The sequence below is a fragment of the Nomascus leucogenys genome, chromosome 9, assembly GCF_006542625.1.
Source record: "Nomascus leucogenys isolate Asia chromosome 9, Asia_NLE_v1, whole genome shotgun sequence".
Taxonomy (NCBI): Eukaryota; Metazoa; Chordata; class Mammalia; order Primates; family Hylobatidae; genus Nomascus; species Nomascus leucogenys.
Genome location: NC_044389.1, coordinates 3,449,210 through 3,473,370, shown reverse-complemented (window position 1 = coordinate 3,473,370; position 24,161 = coordinate 3,449,210). Strand labels below are relative to the sequence as shown.

At 41.8% G+C, this 24,161-nt stretch overlaps 1 protein-coding gene across 6 annotated transcripts in view; it reads right to left on the bottom strand.

Annotated features, from left to right (window-relative positions):
- DCLK1 (doublecortin like kinase 1) overlaps positions 1-24,161 on the bottom strand; it is a 347,267-nt gene that overhangs the window by 88,317 nt on the left and 234,789 nt on the right. For all 6 annotated transcript variants that reach the window (XM_030818533.1, XM_030818531.1, XM_030818532.1 and 3 more), the window contains exon 5: positions 13,531-13,647. In XM_030818533.1, coding sequence (XP_030674393.1) covers positions 13,531-13,647 — 117 coding nt within the window. The remainder of the gene's footprint in view (positions 1-13,530; positions 13,648-24,161) is intronic.

Here is a 24,161-nt window from a genome sequence, read left to right as displayed (position 1 = left end):
TCATTTATAGTAAAAAACACACCCCTGGGTGGAGATTTAAGATGCTAACGAGACATGTCATATATGAACACGCACATACAGCTACAGTGCATGTGCACCCAGAGGACCACGCAGAACGTGCTTACTAGCAACAGCTCTTCCCACCTCCTTATGAATTATCATGTAAGACTCCCATAAAGGGGGTTTCTCCAGCAGTAATCAACACTGCCTCACCCTCACAAGCAGCCCACCCTGAACTCTCTCTCTCTCAGGGTATACTGTCTATTCTGCATGTAACTTTCAAAAGACTCTTTTTCTTTTGCAGTGAATGACTCTCTGCTGCATCTCCTTTGCTGTGTGTCTTTTGTTTAAATTCTTTTAAACTAAGAAGACAAGAACCGAGGCATCACGACAGCCATCAACAGAAGTATTGGGTGTTGCAATTGGAATCCTAATAACCAACAGTGAGAGTTGGCCTATGCCCTTCATAGAGGGCAGTGGATACAGAAGTTAGCCTGGTGAAGCAAGGGGGGCACAATGAAGGAAAAGTGTCCTCAGCCCAGGAATCTCCTGTTTCAGGGCTGGATACAAGAAAGGAGGCCAGTGTGGTACATTGAAGAGACTTAAATAAGTTAGTAAAGCAAGTGTGTGGGGTTGGAGGCGGAGGAATGTCAGGAATGAGACGGAGGCAGGGGCCGCATAGTGAGTAGGGCTTTAAAATTCATGTTAAGGAGTTTGGTTTTTATCCAAAGGGCAATGAGAAGAAAAACAAAAACAAAAACAAAGATTTTAAGCAGGAGCCGCAGGATCAGGCTTGCAAACGCTTGAAAACGCTCTCCAGCTCTTGCCCTGTCAAGAATGGATTAGAGGGAAACAATACTGGGTGCAAGGAGAATGTCAAGGTAGGAGAGAGTGGGGCACATTTAAGGGTCCTATGGTAGAGATGCTGACGTGGCTGATCTAGGGTAGTGTCATGGGGTGGAGGTAAATGGAAACGTTCCAGAGAAATGTAAGAGGTAAAAACTATAGAACTTGGTAATTGATTGGCTGTAGAAGATTAAGGCCAAAAGGGAGCATGTTTGCAAGGACAGAGAGTTTGGACACTTTGAACAGAAGCCCCTTAGGTGACACCAGTTCTGCCATGTAAGTTGGTGCAATGTTTTCTGTTTTAGATGAAGAAACAGGTTTAGTGGGGTAACTTGTCCAAAGACAAACAGCTGGAAGATGGCAGAGCTAAAGCTGGATTTCATTTAGGTCTTACTCAAAAAACATTGCACTTTTCCCATGAGTGGCTGGTCCTGGCACCTCAGGGCATGTCCAGAACTCTCCCAGCATCTGCAGGGCTGAGGATGCCTAGGCTTCTCTCTCTATCACTGGGACACTCGGATCTGCCTCCTTTAGGTAAGGTTGTTGCAATGGTAATTGTGGTTTTTGCCATTAAAAGTAAAGCAAAAACCGCAATTACTTTTGCACCAACCTAATAAAACCACTGAGCCAGTGCTTCTATTTGCATCGCCATCTCTAGAAAAATGCAACTCAAGTGCCAGACAAGTCATTTACAATCAAATGTTTTTGGAACACAACTTGTCTGAACATTGGGAACAGCGTGTATTCTTAGGGTCAGAGCTCTGTTCAGACTCTTCCTCTTGGCCATACAGAAGAGCATTAGCAACTTCTTAAAATGGTTCTTGACATCCAGAAAGCATTACACACCTTCTTGTTGAATCACTGCTGGGATGAATAGTTTTCTTTCATAAATAAGTTTGACACATGTACTGAGTACCCTTGGTTTTTACTCTGTAATGCCAGAAGTTTCTAAGTGCCAATAACAAGGCTTTTTTACTTATTTAATAGAACTTATTAAAATTCGACTTAAAATGGCATTATTTTTTCAGAGGCCCTTATTACACAATTCTTTATCTTGAATGGGAATAATTAAACTAACATGGTTGTTGTTAAACAGCCAAGCAGGGCTGAACAATTAATTATTTCAGTCTGAATCCACTAAACTCTGAATTAGTAAAGAACTCATTGGAACCAATGCCTTCACCCAGTTCTGGTCTCCTTTGCTTTCATCTGTATAGGTACATTTTCTTATTTTAAAAAATAGGAAATGTCTTCCTTTGCTGTGCTTGTTACCCTTGAATGAGAAGTGCTCAACTTCAAGATGGATCATTCACTGATACCATGATGACCAATTAACATCACTGGCCACCAAAGAGCTGTGGAAGAAGTCTCACTGCAGAGCTAACTTCTATTCCTCCTGACAGTACATGACCCTCCATTATTTCAACTCAGCTGTCACCTAAGCCTGTCAGGGATCCAACAGCATATACTGGTCACAGCGCACTGTTGAATAGTACTCCTCAGGAAGCGTGCAGATCCACCTTTTCCTTCATCATTTCAGACAGGTGAACCAACTCTTCTTCACTAATTGGAGCCACGAGTCCAGGGCCCTAGATATCAACCGATCAGCACACATAGTGTACACTTAGTACCTGCTAGATTCTTATTGCTCCCTGTCCCCAAGATGCTTATGATTAAACATCAAAGTTACTTTAAAAAATCTAGAATTTGGAAATACTTGGCTTAATTTACAAACTCATTGCCCTTTTAAATGACTTTCCACGCATATGTAGGTTAACCCTTCTTTTTGCAGTCGCGTTCCTAAAAGTCTCAGACGCCAAGTGAAAGCTGAATGTTAGTTAGTGTCTCAAATTGGTTCTGAAGTCAGAGAAATCTCTAAGCGAGACTATCTAATTAAAAGATGTGCAACTTTTTGGACATGAAATCCACCTTACTGTTTCCCTGTCTTCTTTTAGCACTTCAGGAGGCTCATTTATTTCTGGTGCTGCACTTGTCAAGATTTGGGGAGAGAATGCGTTTGCATATATGTGTGTGTCCTTGGGTTTGGGGGTGGCGATTCAGGCATGCTGCCAGGGAGATCTGGCTTCCTGCCTTAGACTCTCCTTTACTCCCTAATCATGGTGTAGGCTGTTCATTCCCTAAAATCTCTTTCTCAGCTTTTGTTCCTTGCTTGCCACATTAGTGAGAAGGAAAAAAAAAATGCAGGGGGTGGGGGGCATATAGGGAATCAGTTGAGACCAAGAGAAAAGAGACAACTACCTAACAGAGGGAAGAAGACGTACTTTTTCCCTAATTTTAGCTTCCTGGGTGCTCACCTCATAGGTAAGGTGGAGCTCTGATTTTCTCCATGTCTGTTTTCTCTTCTTGAACTGAGACAATGGGTCCAGTTCAAAGAAACCATCTACAGAGAATAATGGGAAGGAGGGGCCCCGGGAACAGAGGAAAGGGAGACAGGGACATGGCTCTGTGAATTAATTTTTTAAATAAATACTTATAAAGGCTCCAAACCTCAGGAAATTTAGGCAACAGCTCCTAGTATTTCTCAATTCATTCATGTGGTCAACATTTACCCAGTAGTTACCACGAACTCACAGTCACTGTACAGTGCACAAAGAACCCGTGGTCTCAGAGACCTTACAACTGAGCAAGGTGGTACAACGTGTCATCTGTGAATCAGCTGCCGCAGTACTGCAGGGCTGGGGAAGACCCTGGACAGCGAGATGATCCGGGAAAGTGGCAGAGGTCTGCAGGGCCAAATTGGGTGAGTGCGCTTTAGACAGCTGAAGAGAGAGAGGAAGATATTCTAGCTAGGCCAAGTGAGAGGAATAAAGGGATGAGGTGGAAAAGCCCAAGCTGGGGACAATTTAAATTTGTTTCTAGGATAAAGTATGGGTCCAGAGAAGAAATGGGAGACATGACTGGAAAGGAAGATGTCCTTCACTTGAGAACAAGTTCAGACGTTATTTGGCAGACAACAAGTGATGGCAGCAGGTTGGACACTGGTGCCCAGGGCAGATGTAAGATAAAGTGGGAGGACGCCAGCCAGCGATGACATCACCACAGGGAGAATGGTGACCCACTGAGTGTGGACAGGGTGGGGAGAAAAGAGTGGGTGACGATTTGGGGTACGAGAAAAAAATTTAATTAAACAATAAAAAAAGACCAACTAGAGTCCTGTGACGTAAAATTAGGAAATTTTTGGATCTGATCCCTATCAGCTGGGATCCAAGAACAGGCTATGGTTGTGATAGGGGAATTGGGGACCACAAGCACCAAGGGTCAGGGTGGATGAGGGTCCTGGGGCTGATCCCTACCAACCAATTGCTGCAGGACAGCTCCCGCTAGAGTAAAGCCTGGAGCCAGCCTGGGAAAGAACCCACGGTGACCACCAAAAATCACACTCCCAGACCAGGTCCCCCTGCCATCTGGTATTGCCCATTCCTTCATAGGCCGCAGTGGCGTCCTCACTGCTGAATCCTACCATCCCCATTCAGTTCTCATGCTACCTGACATCTCAACATCAAGCATTTCTGCCCCTTCCTTCATCTCAAAACTTTCTGCCCCTTTGACTTCTGTCCCTGTACTCTTACTGTTCTTCCCTGCTTCTGCTGATTGCTCTTAGAAATGCAGACTTCCGGCCAGGCACAGTGGCTCACGCCTGTAATCCCAGCACTTTGGGAGGCCGAGGCGGGTAGATCACGAGGTCAGGAGATTGAGACCATCCTGGCTAACATAGTGAAACCCTGTCTCTACTAAAAAAAAAAAAATACAAAAAATTAGCCGGGCATGGTGGCGGGCACCTGTAGTCCCAGCTGCTCGGAGGCTGAGGCGGGAGAATGGCATGAACCCGGGAGGCGGAGCTAGCAGTGAGCGGAGATTGCACCCACTGCACTCCAGCCTGGGTGACAGAGCGAGACTCCGTCTCAAAAAAAGAAAAAAAAAAAAAAGAAATGCAGACTTCCCTCCCCCATGGTTCCATTTTCATCTTTACAAATCTCTTGTTGAGGCAGCAGGGAGGTACCTTATGTTTCTATTATTCAAATCACTACACTATACCAGGGTCTCCCAAATATATATTGTTAGCGCAGATCTCCTGACTTAGAACAGTTATTTATTTCCAATTGCTTACAGACATTTCCATATCACCTCATACTCCACATGTCTAAAATGAAACTCATTCCCTACCTCTCCTCATCCAACAAACCTGCTTCCTATCTCTGATTCCTCTTTTTTCTTCTAGCCTCACATCCAGTTAAATTTCTGGTTTCATTTCCCTTTGAGGTCTCCCCCAGCTCTTTCAGTTCTGTCTTGACAATTTCATTCCAGGATGACTATAATGGCCTCATAGAGACTTCCTGGACCTTGGCCTTTCATGTGTAGCAATTTTTTCTACCACCGTGCCACTGTTTCCAAAACTCAACTGCTATCTTTCATGGCATTGTGAAAAATCCCGTTCACTTCATAATACCTACAACCTACAGCACAAACATACTTCCATGACCCTGCACAATTTGACCACAACCAATGGGGCTACCACCGTCTTTACAACTCTTTCTTAAAATTCTATCCTGCATTTTTATTGAACAAGTAACTATTCCCTAACTATGCCATATAGTTTCATGTCTTTGTGCCCTAGCTCACATTGGGAGGGAATGCCCTCCTGGCCCTTTCTTACATCCAAATTTATAAATCCTTTTCTCTTGGAAGAGCTCTCTGACCCTATTAATGAGATCTAACCTGTTTCCTCTAGGTCATCACAGCACTTATTACACTATTACAGTTACATGGCATACAGTCAAATACCACATAACAATGTTTTGGTCAACAAGGGACCGTATATCCGATGGTGGTCCCACAAGATTATAATTCTGCATTTTCACTGCACCTTTTCTATGTTTACACCTGTTTAGATGTGCAAATGCTTATCATTGGTTACAATTGATAGAATATTCAGTACAATAACATACTGTATAGGTTTATAGTCTAGGAGCAATAGGCCATACCACACAGCCATGTGTGTAGCAGGCTATACCATCTAAGTTTGTGTATGTACACTCTAGGATGTTCACACAATGGCAAAATTGCCTAATAACACAGTTCTTGGAACACATCCCCATCATTAAGTGACACATGACTGTATATGTTTCTCTCCCAACTATAATACAAGTAACTTGAAGGCAAGGACTGTTGGTTTAATCATCTTTGCACCCTTGGGACCTAATGCATGTTGGGAACACAGTAGATACTCAGGAAATATTTAATTAACCTGGGGCATTAACAGTGAGAAATTTTCACAAGCAGTTGATGTAGGTTGCTGCCCCCAAGTAGACAGTAAGTCAAGATAATGGTTAAAGGCTTTGAAGAGTATCTTTGGAGGTTCTGCTGGGGTGAGCACTAGGAAGAATTGGTGGGTGCAGAGAAAGGAGAAATGGAAGGAGGGATGAGCCTTACATGCAGCCAGAAATTCCAAAGACACAAGGGATGAATCACCAACCTCTCGATTTTCTTGATGCATTTTGTTCTCAACAATTTCCTTGGAGCTCCAAAGCAAAAAAGATTCTCCATAGACTGTATAAGCCTGAATTCTCTACACTAAAGGAAAAGACTGAACTTAAAATTAATAGCTAGCAATCTGCCTTTGAAGATGTTTGATACAAATCAAAAGAATTTGACAAACTGGACTAGTAGTGAGCTGATTAAAATTCTCTTCACTTCCCCAGCTTTGATTCTTATCTGCATATGTTGCATAAAATATTTTTATAGAACTGTAAAAAAGTAAAATTTAAATAGCATGAATAAAAAGACTTCAGGATTTCTGGAGTCACATAGAAGTAAGTTTTAAGGCTGGGTGTTCAGAATGGTGCTTCGTCATGGTAGATGTTCATTAACTAAGCCATTTGGCTTTTTCTTCTTTCAAATGTTTGCCCTTGCATCTCCAGCCCCCAACATTGCTGGTCCACTATAGATTCTCAATGCATACTGAATGAATGAATGGTTGTTGCCATGAATCTTTCTACTCTAGTCTATAAGCTTCTGAAGGGCAGGAAAGTACATTATCTCATATTGGAATTGAAAGGTGTGAGGCACTCATTGGGCCTCAGTTATGTCTGTTATGGGTTCCACAGACAGAGATTCTAAATACAGGGTATCATTCTATGATAAAAAGTTGGCTATCTAAATGGAAATAAAAACTCTAAAACAAACAAAAAAACTCAATTTTTCTTCTTCTTCTTTTTTTTTTTTTTTTGGAATGGGGTCTCGCTCTGGCATCCAAGCTGGAGTGCAGTGGTGTGATCATGGCTGAGTTTAGCCTCAAACTCCTAGGCTGAAGACATCATGTCGCCTCAGCCTCCCAAGTAGCTGGGACCACAGGTGTGCACCATTACACCCAGCTAGTTTTTAAATTTCTTGTAGACACAGGTCTCGGTATGTTGCCTAGGTTGGTCTCAAACTCCTGAGCTCAACCAGTCCTCCTGCCTAGGCCTCCCAAAGTGTTGGGATTAAAGGTATAAGCCACCAGGCCTGGCTCCAGAGCTTTCCCAAATCCAAGAAAAGATCAAAATTTTGAAATCTGTAAGTTTTAAGGAGGACTGCAGCTGTGAAACTTCAAGATAAACACAGTTTTCTTGTAAGATTAAGAAAACAATATAAAGCCAACTGAAATTGTATCAGTCTTTATTAAAACCAAATTAATGCATATCTTATTTTTATTTTTAGAGTTATTTTGTTATAATTTCCCTATGTAGATAAAAAAAAATTGCTTAAAAGAATTTCACTTTTGCCACTGTACTCCAACTTGGATGACAGAGTGAGACCCTGTCTCACAAATCAAATTAAAGAATTTTACTTTTAACTTACACATTTTACTAGATCTGTGTTCCAAATATATACACATGTATGAGGAGTCAAACCCATATGAAACTCCTTATTCCTTATGATGCTCTTAAGATTCTCATTTCTTCAAGAAGCAGCTAGAAGTCATTTTCCAATTTCTTAGTGATTCATCCTCCAGTGTCTCAGCACGCGATTTGTCTGGAGGCTCTTTATTCTTTTCATGTGTTATTAAGGCTTCTGGTTTCTCTTTGCTAGTTCTGTTTGCCTTCTTTCAGCCTTTTCTGTTACGGAGACTAATCATAATTCAACAGGTACGTGAATCATGTTATCTGTGAGGCCTTGACCCCTACGCTTCTTGAGAATAGGGGCTTTCTTTCATCTCCGCATCATTAGTGCCTAGCAAATGCCTGACACTAGTTGGTCTGTAACTGATGGTTCTGAAAGTGTAAATGAACACCTAACATTAATAAATCACTTTGAACCTCTTTTAGTGCTATGAAGCGAAATGGTTAAGGGACAAAGGGAAGATTTACAGAGGATTCTCATTCTTGTTCTAATGCTGACTTACAAGGGAGGTTTCTGCCCAGCAATACTATACATCAGGAAGTTGGGGTAAATCATTCACCTCCTGGAATGCTGGTGCCAAGGGACTAATACTTAAGCTTATGTTGCAAGGTGCTGTGATGCTGTGAATTGCAATCTCAAATCAGGCACTAGATTAATTGTTTGCTGGAGATCAAAACTCTAGTAAGTGGAGGTGAAGAAATAGGTATCGAGGACTGCCAGCCTTGTGTGTCTAGAGCACCAGAAGCCCCTGGTGCCAGCCCCAAGTTGCCATTCTGAACTCTGGGACTCAGAGCAAAACAGTTATCCCAGCCCTGCCTCTGTGTCCTTATTTCTACACACAGAGATAATAATAACTTGCCTTACTTGCTTGCTGTTAGGAAATTAATAGGAGGATCAAAAAAGATTGAAGAAATAAAAGCTGTATGTAAACTCTAATGTTTCAGGTAAATATAAGTTAACCATGTTATATTCATAGCAGCATAGCCCGAAAATTGCGATCTTAACTTTATAATATGCTCCAATTTCTGTACAATATAGGAAATTGAATACTGGAAGTAGAAATGTAAACACTGAAGTAGAAATCATTATAAACTTTGGGTTAATGTTTTGGGGGAAAACAAAGACTTTTTCTTTTTTGAGACAGGGTCTCACTCTGTCGTCCAGGCTGGAGTGCAGTTGTGCAATCTCGACTCACTGCAACCTCTGCCTCCCAGGGTCAAGCCATCCTGAGTAGCTGGGACCACAGGAAACAAAGCAACCATCATGACAGGCTAATTTTTGTAATTTTTTTTTTTTTTAGAGACCAGGTTTCACCAGCCTGCCTTGGCCTCCCAAAGTGCTGGGATTACAGGCGTGAGCCACCACACCCGGTCTAAAGATGCTTTAACATTAAAAAGTCAGATGGTAGTTGGGTTTGGGGCAATATCAATGTTTATGGAGTATTTAAGTAAAATTCATGTTTGAGTCCATATGATTGATGAAAAACACTAAACAGGCTATTTTAAGAAAATGTGATGTAATCCATATAGAGATAATTCAAGGTGCCTTTCCACTAGTTCCAAGAGCTATAGTTGAATAGGGACAGGAGACCTGGGCCAGAGCAGTGGAGGGGCCTTGAGAGAGGGGCTTCCCTGACATCCAGCAGCTGCACTTGCCTCTAGGAGAAGTGGCAACACTGCCGAACTCCTTAACCTCTGGGCCCAGTTCCAGGGAAAGGAGGTGGTCCTGAGGTCACTGGCACAATCCACACATTTGTGACTGGGAGTTGACTGCCCTGTGAAACTCTCTAAATTGGTACCAACCAAAGGAAAGTGGTAACAAGTCACTTTTGGTAGCAAGTCAGAATCAAGAGATAGTCAGTGCATATAATAAGCTCTTATATAATCAGAAAATGGTTGTATGTGATCTCTTCCAGGTCAAAATGCAGCAAGTTGAAAATTTTATGTACATAAAAAGCTCACATTAAACAAAATATGATCAGTGTTATATACTTAACTTTGACCTAGAAGTTAAAGACGCCTGGAAGTGCTAATTTTTCAGGAACATATTAATTTTAGAATGAATTTGGACTCTACTTTCTTTATGAAAATGATACTACTTGGTATGACTTACCTATCACAAATTTCAAGTTAGTGCTGGTCAAATCAACCAGGTTTCAACTAGAGTTGAAAAGGACTTCAAGGAAAAAATAGAATGTGGAAATGCTTGTTTGGAGCAACCTGTTGATTTTGAGGCAATACGTCCTACCCATTTTAAACTCCTAAAAGGAATAATTACAAATGTTGGCAGTGACATACAAGTACACTTAATATATTTGCCTATCTTCTTGAGTTTCCAAAATTACTTTTCAGAAATGAATATAAATTCTTACAATGCTAAATAGTGATTACATTACCAGTTAATTATAAAATGAAATTATTGCCTATATGCATAATTATCTTTTTAAGGTTAGACTCATCAGTCCATTCTTCAACATGTACGCAAGAATCTGATCCATTCCTCATCTTTATTGACTTAAAGGGAGAAGAAAGAAAGAAAGAAAAAAGAAAAAGAGAAAGAAAGAAAGACCCTAAACCCAGGAGTATCTAACAACCTACAGCTTTTTTTTTGAGATGGAGTGTTGTTGCTCTGTCGCCCAGGCTGGAGTGCAGTGGCACCATCTCGGCTCACTGCAAGCTCCGCCTCCCGGGTTCACGCCATTCTCCTGCCTCAGCCTCCCGAGTAGCTGGGACCACAGGTGCCTGCCACCATGCCTGGCTAATTTTTTGTATTTTTAGTAGAGACAGGGTTTCACCGTGTTAGCCAGGATGGTCTCGATCTCCTGACCTCATGATCCGCCCGCCTCGGCCTCCCAAAGTGCTGGGATTACAGGTGTGAGCCACCGCGCCTGGCCCAACCTACAGCTCTTAACAACAAAACTGCTAAAAACCATGACAATAAAAAGTTAAAAGCTGCAGTGCATATTGATTTTCTTGGAATATCTGTAAAAAACATAAGAATTTGGCTAATTATCCATTATTAGATGCATCTGCCCCACATTTGTTTTTTTATTCATCTTATATAATGAGAGGAAGAAGATAGGAAAGGTTAAGTAAAATTTAAGTCAAAGTTGGTTTGGATGGAGAACTAATTTTGTTTTTTAATATTGATGATTTTTAATAGTATTGATACTATTTCATTAATATATTAATTGATACGCTTTCATTAATATAGGCTCTCCTTCTCTTTCACATCCTTCTGTGATTGCATTAAGTAGCCAAAATGTTAGGGGCAATAGGCTAGCTAGGCTTATGACTTTGTTCTCCTTTATTGCTCCATGGGAGTTCATCCTATAGCCCAGAGTTATTTATTTATTTATTATTTGTTTTGAGACAGTGTCTTGCTCTGTCGCCCAGGCTGGAGTGCAGTGGCGTGATTTCTGCTCACTGCAACCTCTGCCCCTCAAGGTTCAAGCGATTCTCTTGCCTCAGCCTCCCGAGTAGCTGGAATTACAGGCACCCACCACCATGCCGGGCTAATTTTTGTATTTTTATTAGAGATGGGGTTTCACCACATTGGCCAGGCTGGTCTCAAACTCCTGACCTCAAGTGATCCACCCCCATCAACCTCCCAAAGTTCTGGGATTACAGGTATGAGCCACCAGGCCCGGGCCCATAGCCCAGATTTAATCAGAGAAAGTAAGAAATGTTTTTTAGTTAAGACTGAACATCCTCCGCAGAGCTCAATATTAACCTGTCAGCTGGACAAGCTCAGTTCTTCCAGGGGAGTTTTCCATGCAGCAATTCCAGGATCACTCTGTCTGTCATTTTGTGGAGGTCCTCCTCTCTATGTGTGGGTGGTATCTCTCTTGAAGAGAGAGACTTTCCCTGACATCCTGGGGTCAGGGATCATCTTCAGAAAGAAATTCTCTCTTCTCCCAGGTGACTGACTCTCTGAGGCCAGGCCATTGCAAGGAGGGAGAAAAGGAAGTTGGCATCTGGTACTCTCCTTTGTTCATTGCTCTTTTGGTCTACACATCTAAAAGGTCTGCTCTTGGATTGCAAGGACACTGATGGACATTGCTACTTGAAGGCAAACAGGGAGGCAGAAAGGAAGTCATCTCTGTCATGCCAGTAAATGAAGATGAACAAGTCATATCTTTCCCTCCAGATTATCCAGAGTCAAATGATTTTCTGCATTTACTTCCTTTCTGTTTTCCATAACCCACTGCTTCTCAAAGTGTGCACTGGAATCAGCTGGAGGGCTTGGGAAAATCCAATTTGCTGGGCTCCAGCTCCAGAGTTTTTGATTCAGTCATTCTGGAGAGGGGGCTCAGGGCTTTGTAGTTCTAACAAATGCTCAGGTGAAGGTGATGCTGCTAGATTGAGAACCACTGCCCTCACCTACTGTTTCTCAAAATGTGGACCATGGACTACCCGATCCGAATCACCTGGAGTACTTGCTGAAACACAGGTTTAGGTCCTTAGTCAGAATCTCAGGGTGTGGGGGGTCAGGATGACAAAGTTTGCCAAGTTCCCAAGTGACTCTCATGAGCTCTAAGCTTTGAGTCTACTGTCTCATCCTTTAGCAATGCCTCGTTTTAGGGCTCCATCCTATTTACATGAGCTGTGTCATACTAAGGGAGGAGTTCTCAGCTCACCTTTAAACGACAGAGGCAAACAAGATGCATCTCAAGTGCCAGCTATGCTCTGAAACGTATTTCCTGACTGGCTATGATGCAGGCCATGCTGTGGGAAGGAGGCACTGGCAGCCCATCGATGCCACCCTAGGCTGAGAGTCAGAGGGGAAGGTGGTCTTTGGAGATCTGTCTAGAGAATAGCAGTAATTGGTAAAACTCCAAGGGGAAGGAGACTCTTAGAGAGTCAAGGAGAGCTGGGTGGTCTAGCTGGCCCGTGACCTATAATGATCCACCCTATTGAGAGTTCCTCCTTAGGCAGCCTCAGCCAACAGCTCTTTTCACACTCCCCCTAGCCCATGCTGTTGAGTAAAAGAAGGCCTCCAAGTAGGCCCCAGAGGTCTTTATTCTTATTTATAAGAGCTTCTTGTCTTCATGAAATCAGGTAACAATCACTTTGACATTTGCATCATTTAATAATTCCCAATCAACAATTTGTGTCATTTAATAAATAATTCCCTTTAATAACGATACAGACCCTTCACCTGAGACAACCAAAGAAGACACTTTCTAACTGACTTCATGTCAGTTTTAAGGCCAAAAAGGAGAAAGTAGGGTTGAGGTGCTCCTCTTGTGCATACACAGCCTCTCCAACACCAGCACTAGAACCCACTGAGAGGCAGACTCAGGCCAAGGTCACTGCAGCAATCCCTGCTCCACCCTCTCAGTCTCACTACCTTTAGCTCCAGAGCCATGAAAGAAAACTGAGGCCAGAGCCAAAAGTGTGTTTAATAAAGGTTCGGCGAGTACAAATGGGAAACTCTTCATAGGCCAGTCTCAGGTAGAATAAATGCTTTAACAGAGACTTCCAGAATCTGAAAGATTAACTTCAGTGGTAGAAATGATACAAGATGGTAACGTTCTTCTATTTGTGGGCAAATCTGGGTTTCCTGAGTCTTCACTAAGTACATTTTTTGAAGCTCAGTGCTTTTTCTTGCAGCCAATATGCTAGACTCCAGCAAATCTGTTCAACCGCTCTAACATGTTCTAAAATTATAAACCGGAACCTACACTTGCTTAAAAACCTCTCACTCTAGGCTTCACACACCCTCTGCTCATCCTGTGTCAGGAACAAGGCAATTTCTTCAAAATCTCCTCTGCTGCTTTACCTGAGCTGGTGGAGGCAGGGGACTTGCTACGCCTGGACGGTCCTGGGCTCTTGGTGGTGCTCCTGCGGGATGATGAAGCTATTTTGGTGTAAGAAGTGGACTTCACCACTCGACATTCTGGGGAAAGAACAAAAACCACACATCGTTATGGGGTAATGGCACACACACACCAACTCATAATGCACAATAAACCTGGAAGTAGAAATATACGACCATCCTCAGTCACATCTACTTCCCACCAGCTGGGTTCTTGTCTGTGACAATGAAACCAAGAAAACAAAGAGGAAGGACAGGGTGGGCTTCTTAGACATGGAAGTAAATAATACTTCAATCCCCCTAGGTTACATTCCTTACAATAATATTTTGGCTAGATTGGGAGTGATATAGGCTAATAAAGAGGTGTTTTGTTGGGTTTCTCTCTACTCACTCCTTGAGTTCTCTTTATATGTGGGTCTCTTGGGATAAACTGTTGTTGCTTCCAAGGAAAATGTTAGAAGAAAGGTCAACCTCATAAACCAAGAAATGCGGTGGCGGAAGATTCCGCCCACCACAATAGGACCAAGTTTATTGTCATGGGTCCTCACGGAGATAGTCGTGGGTCTTTATGATATGTGGGAGATGACAGCATTTGCTTGGAAGAGGTAAAACTGGCGAAGAGGTGGTATTTCCCTGCAACGAGGGCATCCTGCCAGCCTGTGCCACCACATGAAGCTGCCACAGAGTTCATACTGTGTCTGTGAAATGGTTTGTGGCTTGAGGATAAGAAACAACTTCACTTTCATTAGATTTAAATTCTCAGTGTTCATGTCCATTACATTCAATGCTGAACATCTTAAATGGCAGAGAGCTTTCTATTTCTCTCTTAGTGAGCTCCCTTGACCAATTATGATGCTGTGCAAACCCACATATCTTGTTCTCAAGAAACCGCTTCTAATAATTAACAAAAAAAATGTATGCTTGTAAGGATAATCAATGTTCACTGTAGATGGAAAAATATAAAGCATATTTTAAAACACCCCCAATAACCCATGATCAAATGATGCTTTATTTTTGGAGGGGCGTATATAAACTTCTAGAATTTTTATCTATGCATTTATATATTTCAGCATTAGGATTTGTTCATACCTGTTGATCTGTTACCAACCCTTTTCACAATACAGTATCTTGTGAGCATTTTCACTCTGTTATTTAATGGCTGTTGAGCATCTGACTGCATGGAATACCATAATTTACTTAACCGAATTCCGACTATTGAATATCTAACTTGCTTTCAGTATTTCACTGTTATAAATAATTACTCAGTGGCACCATTGTAAATGAGTGCACAGTTATCCTATCATTCCCTTAGGACAGATTTAGTCCCTGGCACTTGACATTTAGTTTCTAGTAGCCAGAAACCAAGGGCACACTGTGGGTGCTCAAAAATATTTACCGACCCTTTTCTTTTTAAAAAATTATAAATTAAAAATTAAAAAAATAGCAATAGCTATTTGTTCTTTCCCCTTCAATATCACTAACATTTTTAATAGTGTAAGGACCTTACCACAGCTTTCCTAAGCTTATATAAACACATATATACATAGCCAGGTTTTTGTTTGCTTTTTATAAAAATGGCAAGATAGCGACATATTTTATACATTTTCCATACTTATAATCATCTTTCTTGGTCAATCCATAGCAATCAAAACTGTTTTTCTAAACCCTGCATCATATTTTGTAATATGTTTATATCACAATTTATTCAATCATTCCCCTATTGATAGAAAGTCAGGTCACTCCTTATATTCTAATTTCTTCTTTATATTTTCCAACTTAAATAAAAAATTTTAGAGACAAGCCTGGCCAACATGGTGAAACCCCACCTCTACTAAAAATACAAAAATTAGCTGGGTATGGTGGTGGGTGCCAGTAATCCCAGCTACTTGGGAGGCTGAGGCAGGAGAATCGCTTGAACATGGGAGGTGGAGGCTGCAGTGAGCCAAGATCCCAAAAACATAAATAAATAAAAATTAAAAAATTTGCTGAACAAAGTGGATTTGGTGAGTTGAAAGAGAACTTTTTAAAAGCTCTGAATGATGCCCTCCAGAAAGTCCAGCAAACTGTACTTTCTTTTTTTTTCCCCAAGACAGAGTCTCGCTCTTGTTGCCCAGGCTGGAGTGCAGTGGCGTGATCTCGGCTCACTGCAACCTCCACCTCCCGAGTTCAAGAGATTCTCCTACCTCAGCCTCCCAAGTAGCTGGGACTACATGGCGCCCACCATCATGGCCGGCAAATTTTTGTATTTTTAGTAGAGGCGGGGTTTCACCATGTTGGCCAGGCTGGTCTCAAACTCCTGACCTCAAATGATCCACCCACCTCAGCCTCCCAAAGTGCTGGGATTACAGGTGTGAGCCACCATGCCCGGCCTCAAATTGTACTTTTACAGACAATGAGTGGTCATTTGCTGGGTCCTTCACTGAGGTTAGGTATTACATTTTCAAAAAATTTTTGCCAATTTCTAAACAAATATTGGATTTCCTTTCTTGAAATCTGAATTGGTTTGATTGCCAGTAAAGTTGTACATTTTTCCCACATGCATATTAGCCATTTGGATTTCTTCTTTTGCAATTACTTATTTATGTCCTACTTTCTCTTATTGGTTTGTAAGAGTGCATTCTATATGAAAATTTAACACTTAGTCTATCATGTTATAAATATTTATCATTGTAGGTAGTTGCTGAAATATGTTAGCTTTTCAAATGTGGTGAACCTTTTTAGTATAGTAGTTTTAAATTAAACTACTTTAACTATTCCATTATATATTTTAAATCCCATTTTACGCTTTAGTAACAAAGAACTCATAATCATTCCAAATCTCATTCTGATGCCTGACTTCAAAATTTTTCTTCCCTATCATGCAATTTCTAATTTTCTAAATTCAAAACATGTTTCTCTCTCTTACATATTCTGAATTGCTTTATATAAACATCGTTTCCTATTTTTTTCTAACATCTAAACCAACAAAGTAGTTTAAATTGTTTAGTAAGAAAAGATGTGAGTTTATATGAAATACAGATGTTATAAGACTAGAAACAGGAGATAAGTCATGGAGGAGAGTGTCTCCTAGAGAGTCTCACGAATTGAAATGGGGAAAAAGAAGAGGGAATATTAAAAAAGAAGAGGAAGCAAATTCTGCCTTGTGATATTTCTTCTTCCTCCACTTGTTTTCATAGCCCAAAGCAAAGAGAAATGAATCAAGGCCTTACAGAGCCTGCCCGGTCTTCCCCAACAGTTAATTGGGCCACTGTCACTGTTCTGGCCTGCCCAGTGACCCTGCAAGATATTTCTGTTTTTAAAAAAAAGAAAAAAATCTATACATACAGGAATATTGACAAAAATTAAAAGACAGGAGTAACCAAGAAACAACATTAACAACGTCAGAAAATACAATAGGAAAACCAGGACCGTTCCCATGGGACAACAATGCCTGAGGTGTCCGTGGAGATTTTGATTCGCAAAGCAGAGCTTTGGAACATGCCAAGAAGATCTCGAATTAGCTCATGGCTCTGACCATGCAACTGACAACACATCCTGGAGTTTGTCTTAGCTTTGGCCTCGGCCTAGCCTTTTGGAAGTACACCAGCAACCAAACTGGAATGCCACAATGTCGCTGGGCCATTGGCATGCTTCCACATACATTTTTATCACGTGGCCATTACGTGCCAGGCATTGAGAGCTGCAGGCATGATGGAGAACAATACAAAGTTTTGGAACCCAAAACCTTTACCATCTGGTAGTGGTGCATAGAGTCTTTTCACCAGTGAGGCCTCTTTTTGCTAATTTTTATTTCATGGACCTCATGTTTGAAAAATGTTGGTTTATGCAACACATTGTTATTAAGTAATATTCAATTTTCTCATCTTAAATCAAAATCAAGATGATCATGAGGGCAGATGACCAGAACTTTTTGTCCCAGGTTATGAACATTCAGAGGTCACATAAATTTAAAACAATAATTTTAAAAGCTCAGCATCTAGTTAGCAAGAATGAATAGTTAAGATAGAAAGCTACCAGATGGTACACATTGTTAATAATATCCATCTGTGATCCACAATGTGAATTAAAAAGTTGGTTTTAGGGTCCATGGCATGCTGTTTGGCACAGGTGCCAGAGTTGCTAGCTGTGGCTATAACTACCAACCAGCAATCCAGGTCACCATAATAGAACCAATCTTACCACACTCAGTTGACATTTTTCCAAGTACCAAAAAGAAACTTGGTATTTCTGTGAGGCAGCTCTTCTTATCAGAAGAAATGTAGGTATTTCATTAAGTTTTTGAAATATTGGAAAAACTTGTGGCCTCTTATCATGCTTCCAAAGCTTCCCTTGCTTCTCCTGAACTGAGTTCTCACCATATTATTAATCAGTCAGAATTATTCATTTATTAGTCTGTCTCCCCACTCCTATACTCCATTGGATACTAACTAGTTCCTGGCATATTAAAAAGCATGAAGTAGCTGCTCGATAAATATCGGCCCAAATTGCTGCTGATCCTGTTACTACTTGTGTGAACTCTTGGTATTCACTGAACTAACCCCAACTCTCATTGTACACCCAAGAAAACTGAGTCTCCGAGAGATGAAATGACTTGCATCAGAACCCAACTCTCTTGGGTTGGTGGCTTCGTCACTACCCCCAGTATCTGATGCTGTGGCCTAAGCAAGCTGTTCCATGGTGATGAAAGCCTGGGAAATGTCTATCAGTGTCCATGGTCAGGGGCAGACACATGGGTGATGGTACATCAGGGGAAGAACTGCAAACAACTGTTCTCATATCAACATTAAATAAGAAATTCAAGGTACAAAAGCTACCTGTCTGTCAAATGTTTATTATATCAGAAAAAAAGAGAAACAAACTGTCTTTCAGAAATGGAGTTATAATGAAGTAATAGCTTGGAGGATCATGGAGTCTGAAAGATAATTACAAATATTTCAACTCTTGGACCACTTGCCTTTAGGATAAGAGTGAGATACTTCATCAGTCATATTGCGGATTAGAATAATTCCAAAGGCTTGGGTTGAATAACAAAAACAGAAACAACAACAAGAGATTTATAGTAACTGCGTTTTCTAAAATGGGTCAACATAAATCCAGTTGAAGAATATTGCAGTGCCAAGCCGTAAATTATAAAAGAAACAAAAAAACAAAAACTCCAACCATCTTTCCAAATAAAGTTTAGATTTTCCATGTTTTAATTAATTTAAATAGGAATTGTATTTTATAATGGTGAAAATGCAGTGAGGAACAAATGCTGCATGGCTTTAGAGAGAATGCCAAAATCTACATCAGCTGATAACCACAATTTTGAAACATTGTGAATAATATAACCTAAATGGCCAGTAATGTAGAAAACCTTTTTGTTCACACAAAGGACATTTTCATAGCCTCAGGCAAGGAAGAAAGCAGTGCCTTCCATTCCCCCTCTCACATGGGGGCATTTGCCTTTGGGGGCCATCACTTCTTTACTCTGATGTTTCTTGGCACCCCTATATTTCATGGACCAATTCTCTAAGAGGACTGTATTTCCTTTGGTGGTGGAGAAACTGCATGACCCAGACACTCCTTAAGAAAGATGACACCGAAGGACTGCAGGTAAGCCACTTGAAGGAAGCTAACAGATGGTAATTTCTCTTGCTCCTAAAGATTGCAGCCTACCCAAAGGACAGGAAATCAGACCAAACTCATGAACTGGTTCTCTGATGACTGAACCTCCCATAGCATGCAAGCAAGTAAGCAACGGTGAATTAAATCTCTGCTCTATTTAGTCCCTACATTCATTTGAGGTGAAAAGTATCATTCCCCACACGATCTATACTAATGTTAGCTTTACAAATGTTTCGGGGATTTATAGAAGTTAAATGTTTCTCACCTTCACCCAGGACATGAACTCATGAAATGGGCATTCTTTGATGGACAGATTTAGAGAGACAGCCCAGATGGTGATGTATAAGGAGGAGGTGGAACACATTCTTTGGCCACATTCCCGGTGGCAGGAGAACCTCCACTTAGAGAGATCCTCCCCCCACTCAGAAACAGTTGGTAGGTAGGCTGAAGTGTTATAGAAGGTGCTGAAGAATAGAAACGGTTGCAGAATTCCACCAAAGGCACCAGTGGCTCACCTGAGCTCACATAGTGTTCATGCATTCAAAGGGGCCTACTTATACCTTCTGGAGAATCTTGAACAAGGCATAGGTGAAGTCCCTTGAGTGTCTAGACAGCCTTGGTGACATGCTGCATGTTGGCTAGGGAATACTCTTTAAACAAGAAATGGTTTAACTTTTCTAGTCTCTTTTTTGAAACCAACCAGCATAAACGCACTCTTAGGCAGAGGCCTCTTAATATATCTCAACTCTAAATTCAGTTTTCTGAATTGTTCAGGAAATGGACAAGTTCATCTAGAAGAATCCATCATGAGCAGTAGATGCTTTGTGTTTTCTACCTTACCCTGATTACAAAGGCAAGCTTCCTCTAAATTTGGCAAAGGTACAAGGCCTGTAAATGGAATAATATTCCTCTCTGTTGCTATATGCAAAAGAGAGTGAGGAAGCACATTCAGTTCCAGAGGCTTTTTATAAAAATGGCACAAAGTCAATGACAAAAAGAACTTGCAATTCTGATTCTCCAATTCTCCAATAAGTTGCCCCTACATGTTCACTTGCCTCCCCTTGGGAGGCGCCCTTCTAGAATATCAAGGCTGTCAATGGTTAATGAGTCAACTCTCTCCTTAACTCAGGAATATTCTCTCCTCCTGTCTCCACTCCAACCAAGTGGTGGTCCAGCTTCCTTCTGAGCACCCCCAGTGCCTGGGAGATTCACCACCTCCTGCCTCATGGTTTTGAATCTCAGTCTCCATCCTCAGTCTCCGGCTTGTCTGCCTGGTTGAGCTGAACAAAGCCATCCTGGTATAATGGACAACTAAAATTTACTTTCTATAGAAATGTTATGATTTTCATACTTCGCAGCAGCATTACAGGAAAATCCACATGTAGGCTTCTTGAGGAAAGGATGGGCCTGCATCTAGTAAGAACTGAGGCCCATCTGGTTTCTTCTACTCAACCTGTTTTCTGAGTGAACCCTGACACCATGGTAAGACTCCCACCCTACTGCCTGTGGGGTTTGAAATAACTGCTGCTTCCCCAAGCTCCACACGCAGCACGTCTGGAATAAAAGCAATCAAGATCGAAACACTCTAAAATACAGCTTTTAAAAAAAAAGGCATTGCAGTGGTGGAGAAATGGGGATGGTTAATGGGTACAAAAAATAATTAGAAAAAATGAATAAGATCTAGTATTTGATAGCACAACAGGGTGACTACAATGAAGAATAATTTAATTGTATAATTAAAAATAACTAAAAGAGTATAATTGGAATAAATGTTTGAGGTGATGGATACCCCATTTACCCTGATGTGATTATTATGCATTGTATGCCTGCATCAAAATATCTCATGTACTCCATAAATACATACACTTACTATGTAACCATAAAAATTACACTTTTTTTTTTTTGAGATGGAGTCTTGCTCTGTCGCCCAGGCCAGAGTGCAGTGGCACAATCTTGGCTCACTGCAATCTCTGCCTCCCAGGTTCAGGTGATTCTCCTGCCTCAGCCTCCTGAGCAGCTGGGATTACAGGCGCACACTGTCATGCCCAGCTAAGTTTTGTATTATTAGTAGAGATGGGGTTTCACCATGTTGGCCAGGCTGGGCTCGAACTCCTGACCTTAGGTGATCTGCCCACCTTGGCCTCCCAGAGTGCTGGGATTACAGGCATGAGCCACCACACCTGGCCAAAAATTAAAAAATATATAAAACACAAAAGTGAAAAAGAAGGCATGGGACAGACTGAATTGGAGACAAAGGCATCAGCTGGAGTAACTTAGCTGGAGAGTAAAGTCCCAGAAACTGAGATTTTAAAAGTACCTTCTAAAAATACAGGGACGTATGTTTAAACCAGCACTTCCACTGGTCCACCACAACTTCCAGAACACCCAGCTCAGTGCTCCAGATGGCGCCCACGTGTTCCTCCACCTGCACGGGGCTCTAGAGGCACTGCTGGGAGCTGAAACCTTATGTAACATCTGCAGAAGGCTTTATGGCACTGGGATTTTCTGTATTAACATCTCAAGAGTCACAGCTCAGATCTACTGTTCTGATAGTATGAATGATTCTCCTTTCCAAACACTTTCCTTTTCCCAAACAGTCACATGAAAGTTCATCTTTTCCTACGTAACAGTGCAGAGGTCTGCAGGTGTCCTGAGGGATAGGTGGTTTAGCTCCGGGAGATTGCTTGGTAACCCAAGTTCCTACTATCTTATCTCTGTCAAACCTGAGTGTTCTCATCCACAAGGGTCCCAGTTGGTTTATGTTGCCTTGTCTGAGTTTCAACCCTGGGGGAAAGCAGAAAAAGAGGAAGGTTTGCAGACACTAGGCATGAAAAGCTGATCTGTTTCTTCTTCTACCAGAACTTAATTTCCTGCAATGAATACTGATCTTTCCTTTTTCCCACATGTCATTTGCACTTTTTTGTGCCAGTTGCTAGTGGTGTCCTTGGCCTCACCCACTAGATGCCAGTGCCACTAGATGCCAGTAGCTCTTCCCTAGTTATGTGACCAAAAACATCCCCACACATTCCCAAATGTCCCCTGAGGGCATATTACCCCTGGTAGAGAACCACTGCCAATGTCTTCATTAGGCAATGTTTCCCAGAGGCACCCTCAATTAACTCTTACATTCTTCCTCCACGGTGTTAATGAAACCATCACCAAGCACCTGCCTGAGTCTCTAAACAATGCATTCGTATACTCTTTCTGCAGGTCTGGCAGGCATAAACTGAGTTTTGGGCTTTACACTGCAGTGTAGGTGATGCAATTGACAATGCTGAAGGTCTTCCAATAGTCTGTTAAAATTGGATTAGTACCCATTGCTTAACCATCCTGAGAACATGGGAACATGGGGTCTTTGTTTCTTAGCTGAGAGTTTGGAGGATAAAGAATGGCATGGGGCAGAGGTTAGAGAAAGAGACTTCCACACTGCTGTGTGCGAACCCGACTGCTGCAGAAGGGCCACAAGCATGGCCCGTGATCAGGCTGCCCTCTAGGTAAGTTTCTTTCCCTTCCAGGTACCACTTGACCTCTACAATGACCCTTTGGAAACAACTCCAAAATGGTGTTCCTCACTATTTTGGATTGAATGCAAGTACAATGCAAGAGATTATGTTTTTCTTACCTATTGAGATGTGGGGATTTTCAACCTTAGTCATTAAGCCTGGCAGTATTGCCTCAAAAACACAAACATGTACCCCTTTTGCTGATTCGCAGTTGGGGTCTTATCTTTCTGAATCCTAAATGCAAGTGTAGTTGGTACCTTTGCTTTCCCCATAAGAACCCAACCTCATTGGCATTAAAACGTGTCACAAAAGGCATCCGTTTTTTCTCTGCCATGGGTTTCCAGCTGGGCTTTGCTCAGGGTCTGCTGCCTTTTCATTGGCCAACGAAGCTTCACCAAATCTTGACCTTTTTGAAAGTAAAGCAGTTATTAAAATTGAGAAGCCCCACTTTGGCTGGCTCTGAGCTTCTTCTCATAAAAAAACCCATGTGTCTTCAGTTAGAGGTTTGAATAAATCAAAGATGCCAAGGGCCTTTTCTCCCACATGATATATGTTCCACATTGTTCAGCCCAAATACAATGCCCTCTTAGTCTTCACTGACGTCTGACCACCTTGAGAGACTGAATATACAGATGAACAATGGCCAGACCATATAACAAAACAGAACTCTGACTCACGACCTGCAGCAACCTGTAGGGGAAAAACCCCCTTTCTATGACAGCCTACCAGAAGGTAGCACACTCTAAGTCAGACTTGCAGAAAAATCAATAACAAATTACAATGGTCTAGCTCTAGTAACATTCCGGGAAGCCAAACAATAACTCTTGTAACAATTGACCTTAAATTGCCAGGACTTAATAAGTGACAGCGTCCCTAATTTTTGTTTCCACTTCCAACTCAGCACCAACTAGAAAGGGTCAAATGTGCGCCTCTAACCAATCCCATAGAGTGCCCCACTTCTGGTTAGCCTGCCTACATCTTCCCCATACCAACTGCTTCCACCAGGGTGCAGGGAAAGCCTTCCCTTTTTTTCTTCTCTAAAGCACTCCTACTCCTCTGCCTGCCTTCGAGTCCCTGCCAAAATGCAGATGATGGTGGCTGACTCCTTGCTATGGCAAGCTCTGAATAAATAGCCTTAGTTTGTTCTCATTTGGTTGGTCTTCACTGATTTGCACAGCACACGTGGCTCTCCCTCAGCTGACTGCAGCACTTGGCACTGTGGCTCGGTACATTTCTCTTTCTGTTACTCATATGTCCAATTCCCTGTGGCCACATTTATTCCTTGTGACACCTTGGAGAGTGGCACCCTGTCTCCCTGCCAGTCTGTCCTCTGGCACTTGGATAGACACCATTTCTTGAGCTGACCATAAAACAAAGCAGCTAACTTCGGTTGAGGGGCATGTCGTTTGAAATAGGCCCACCTTTATCTTCTAGAATCACGATAACAGTTCACAAGGGAAGGAAGGTTGACTGCGGAAACAGCAG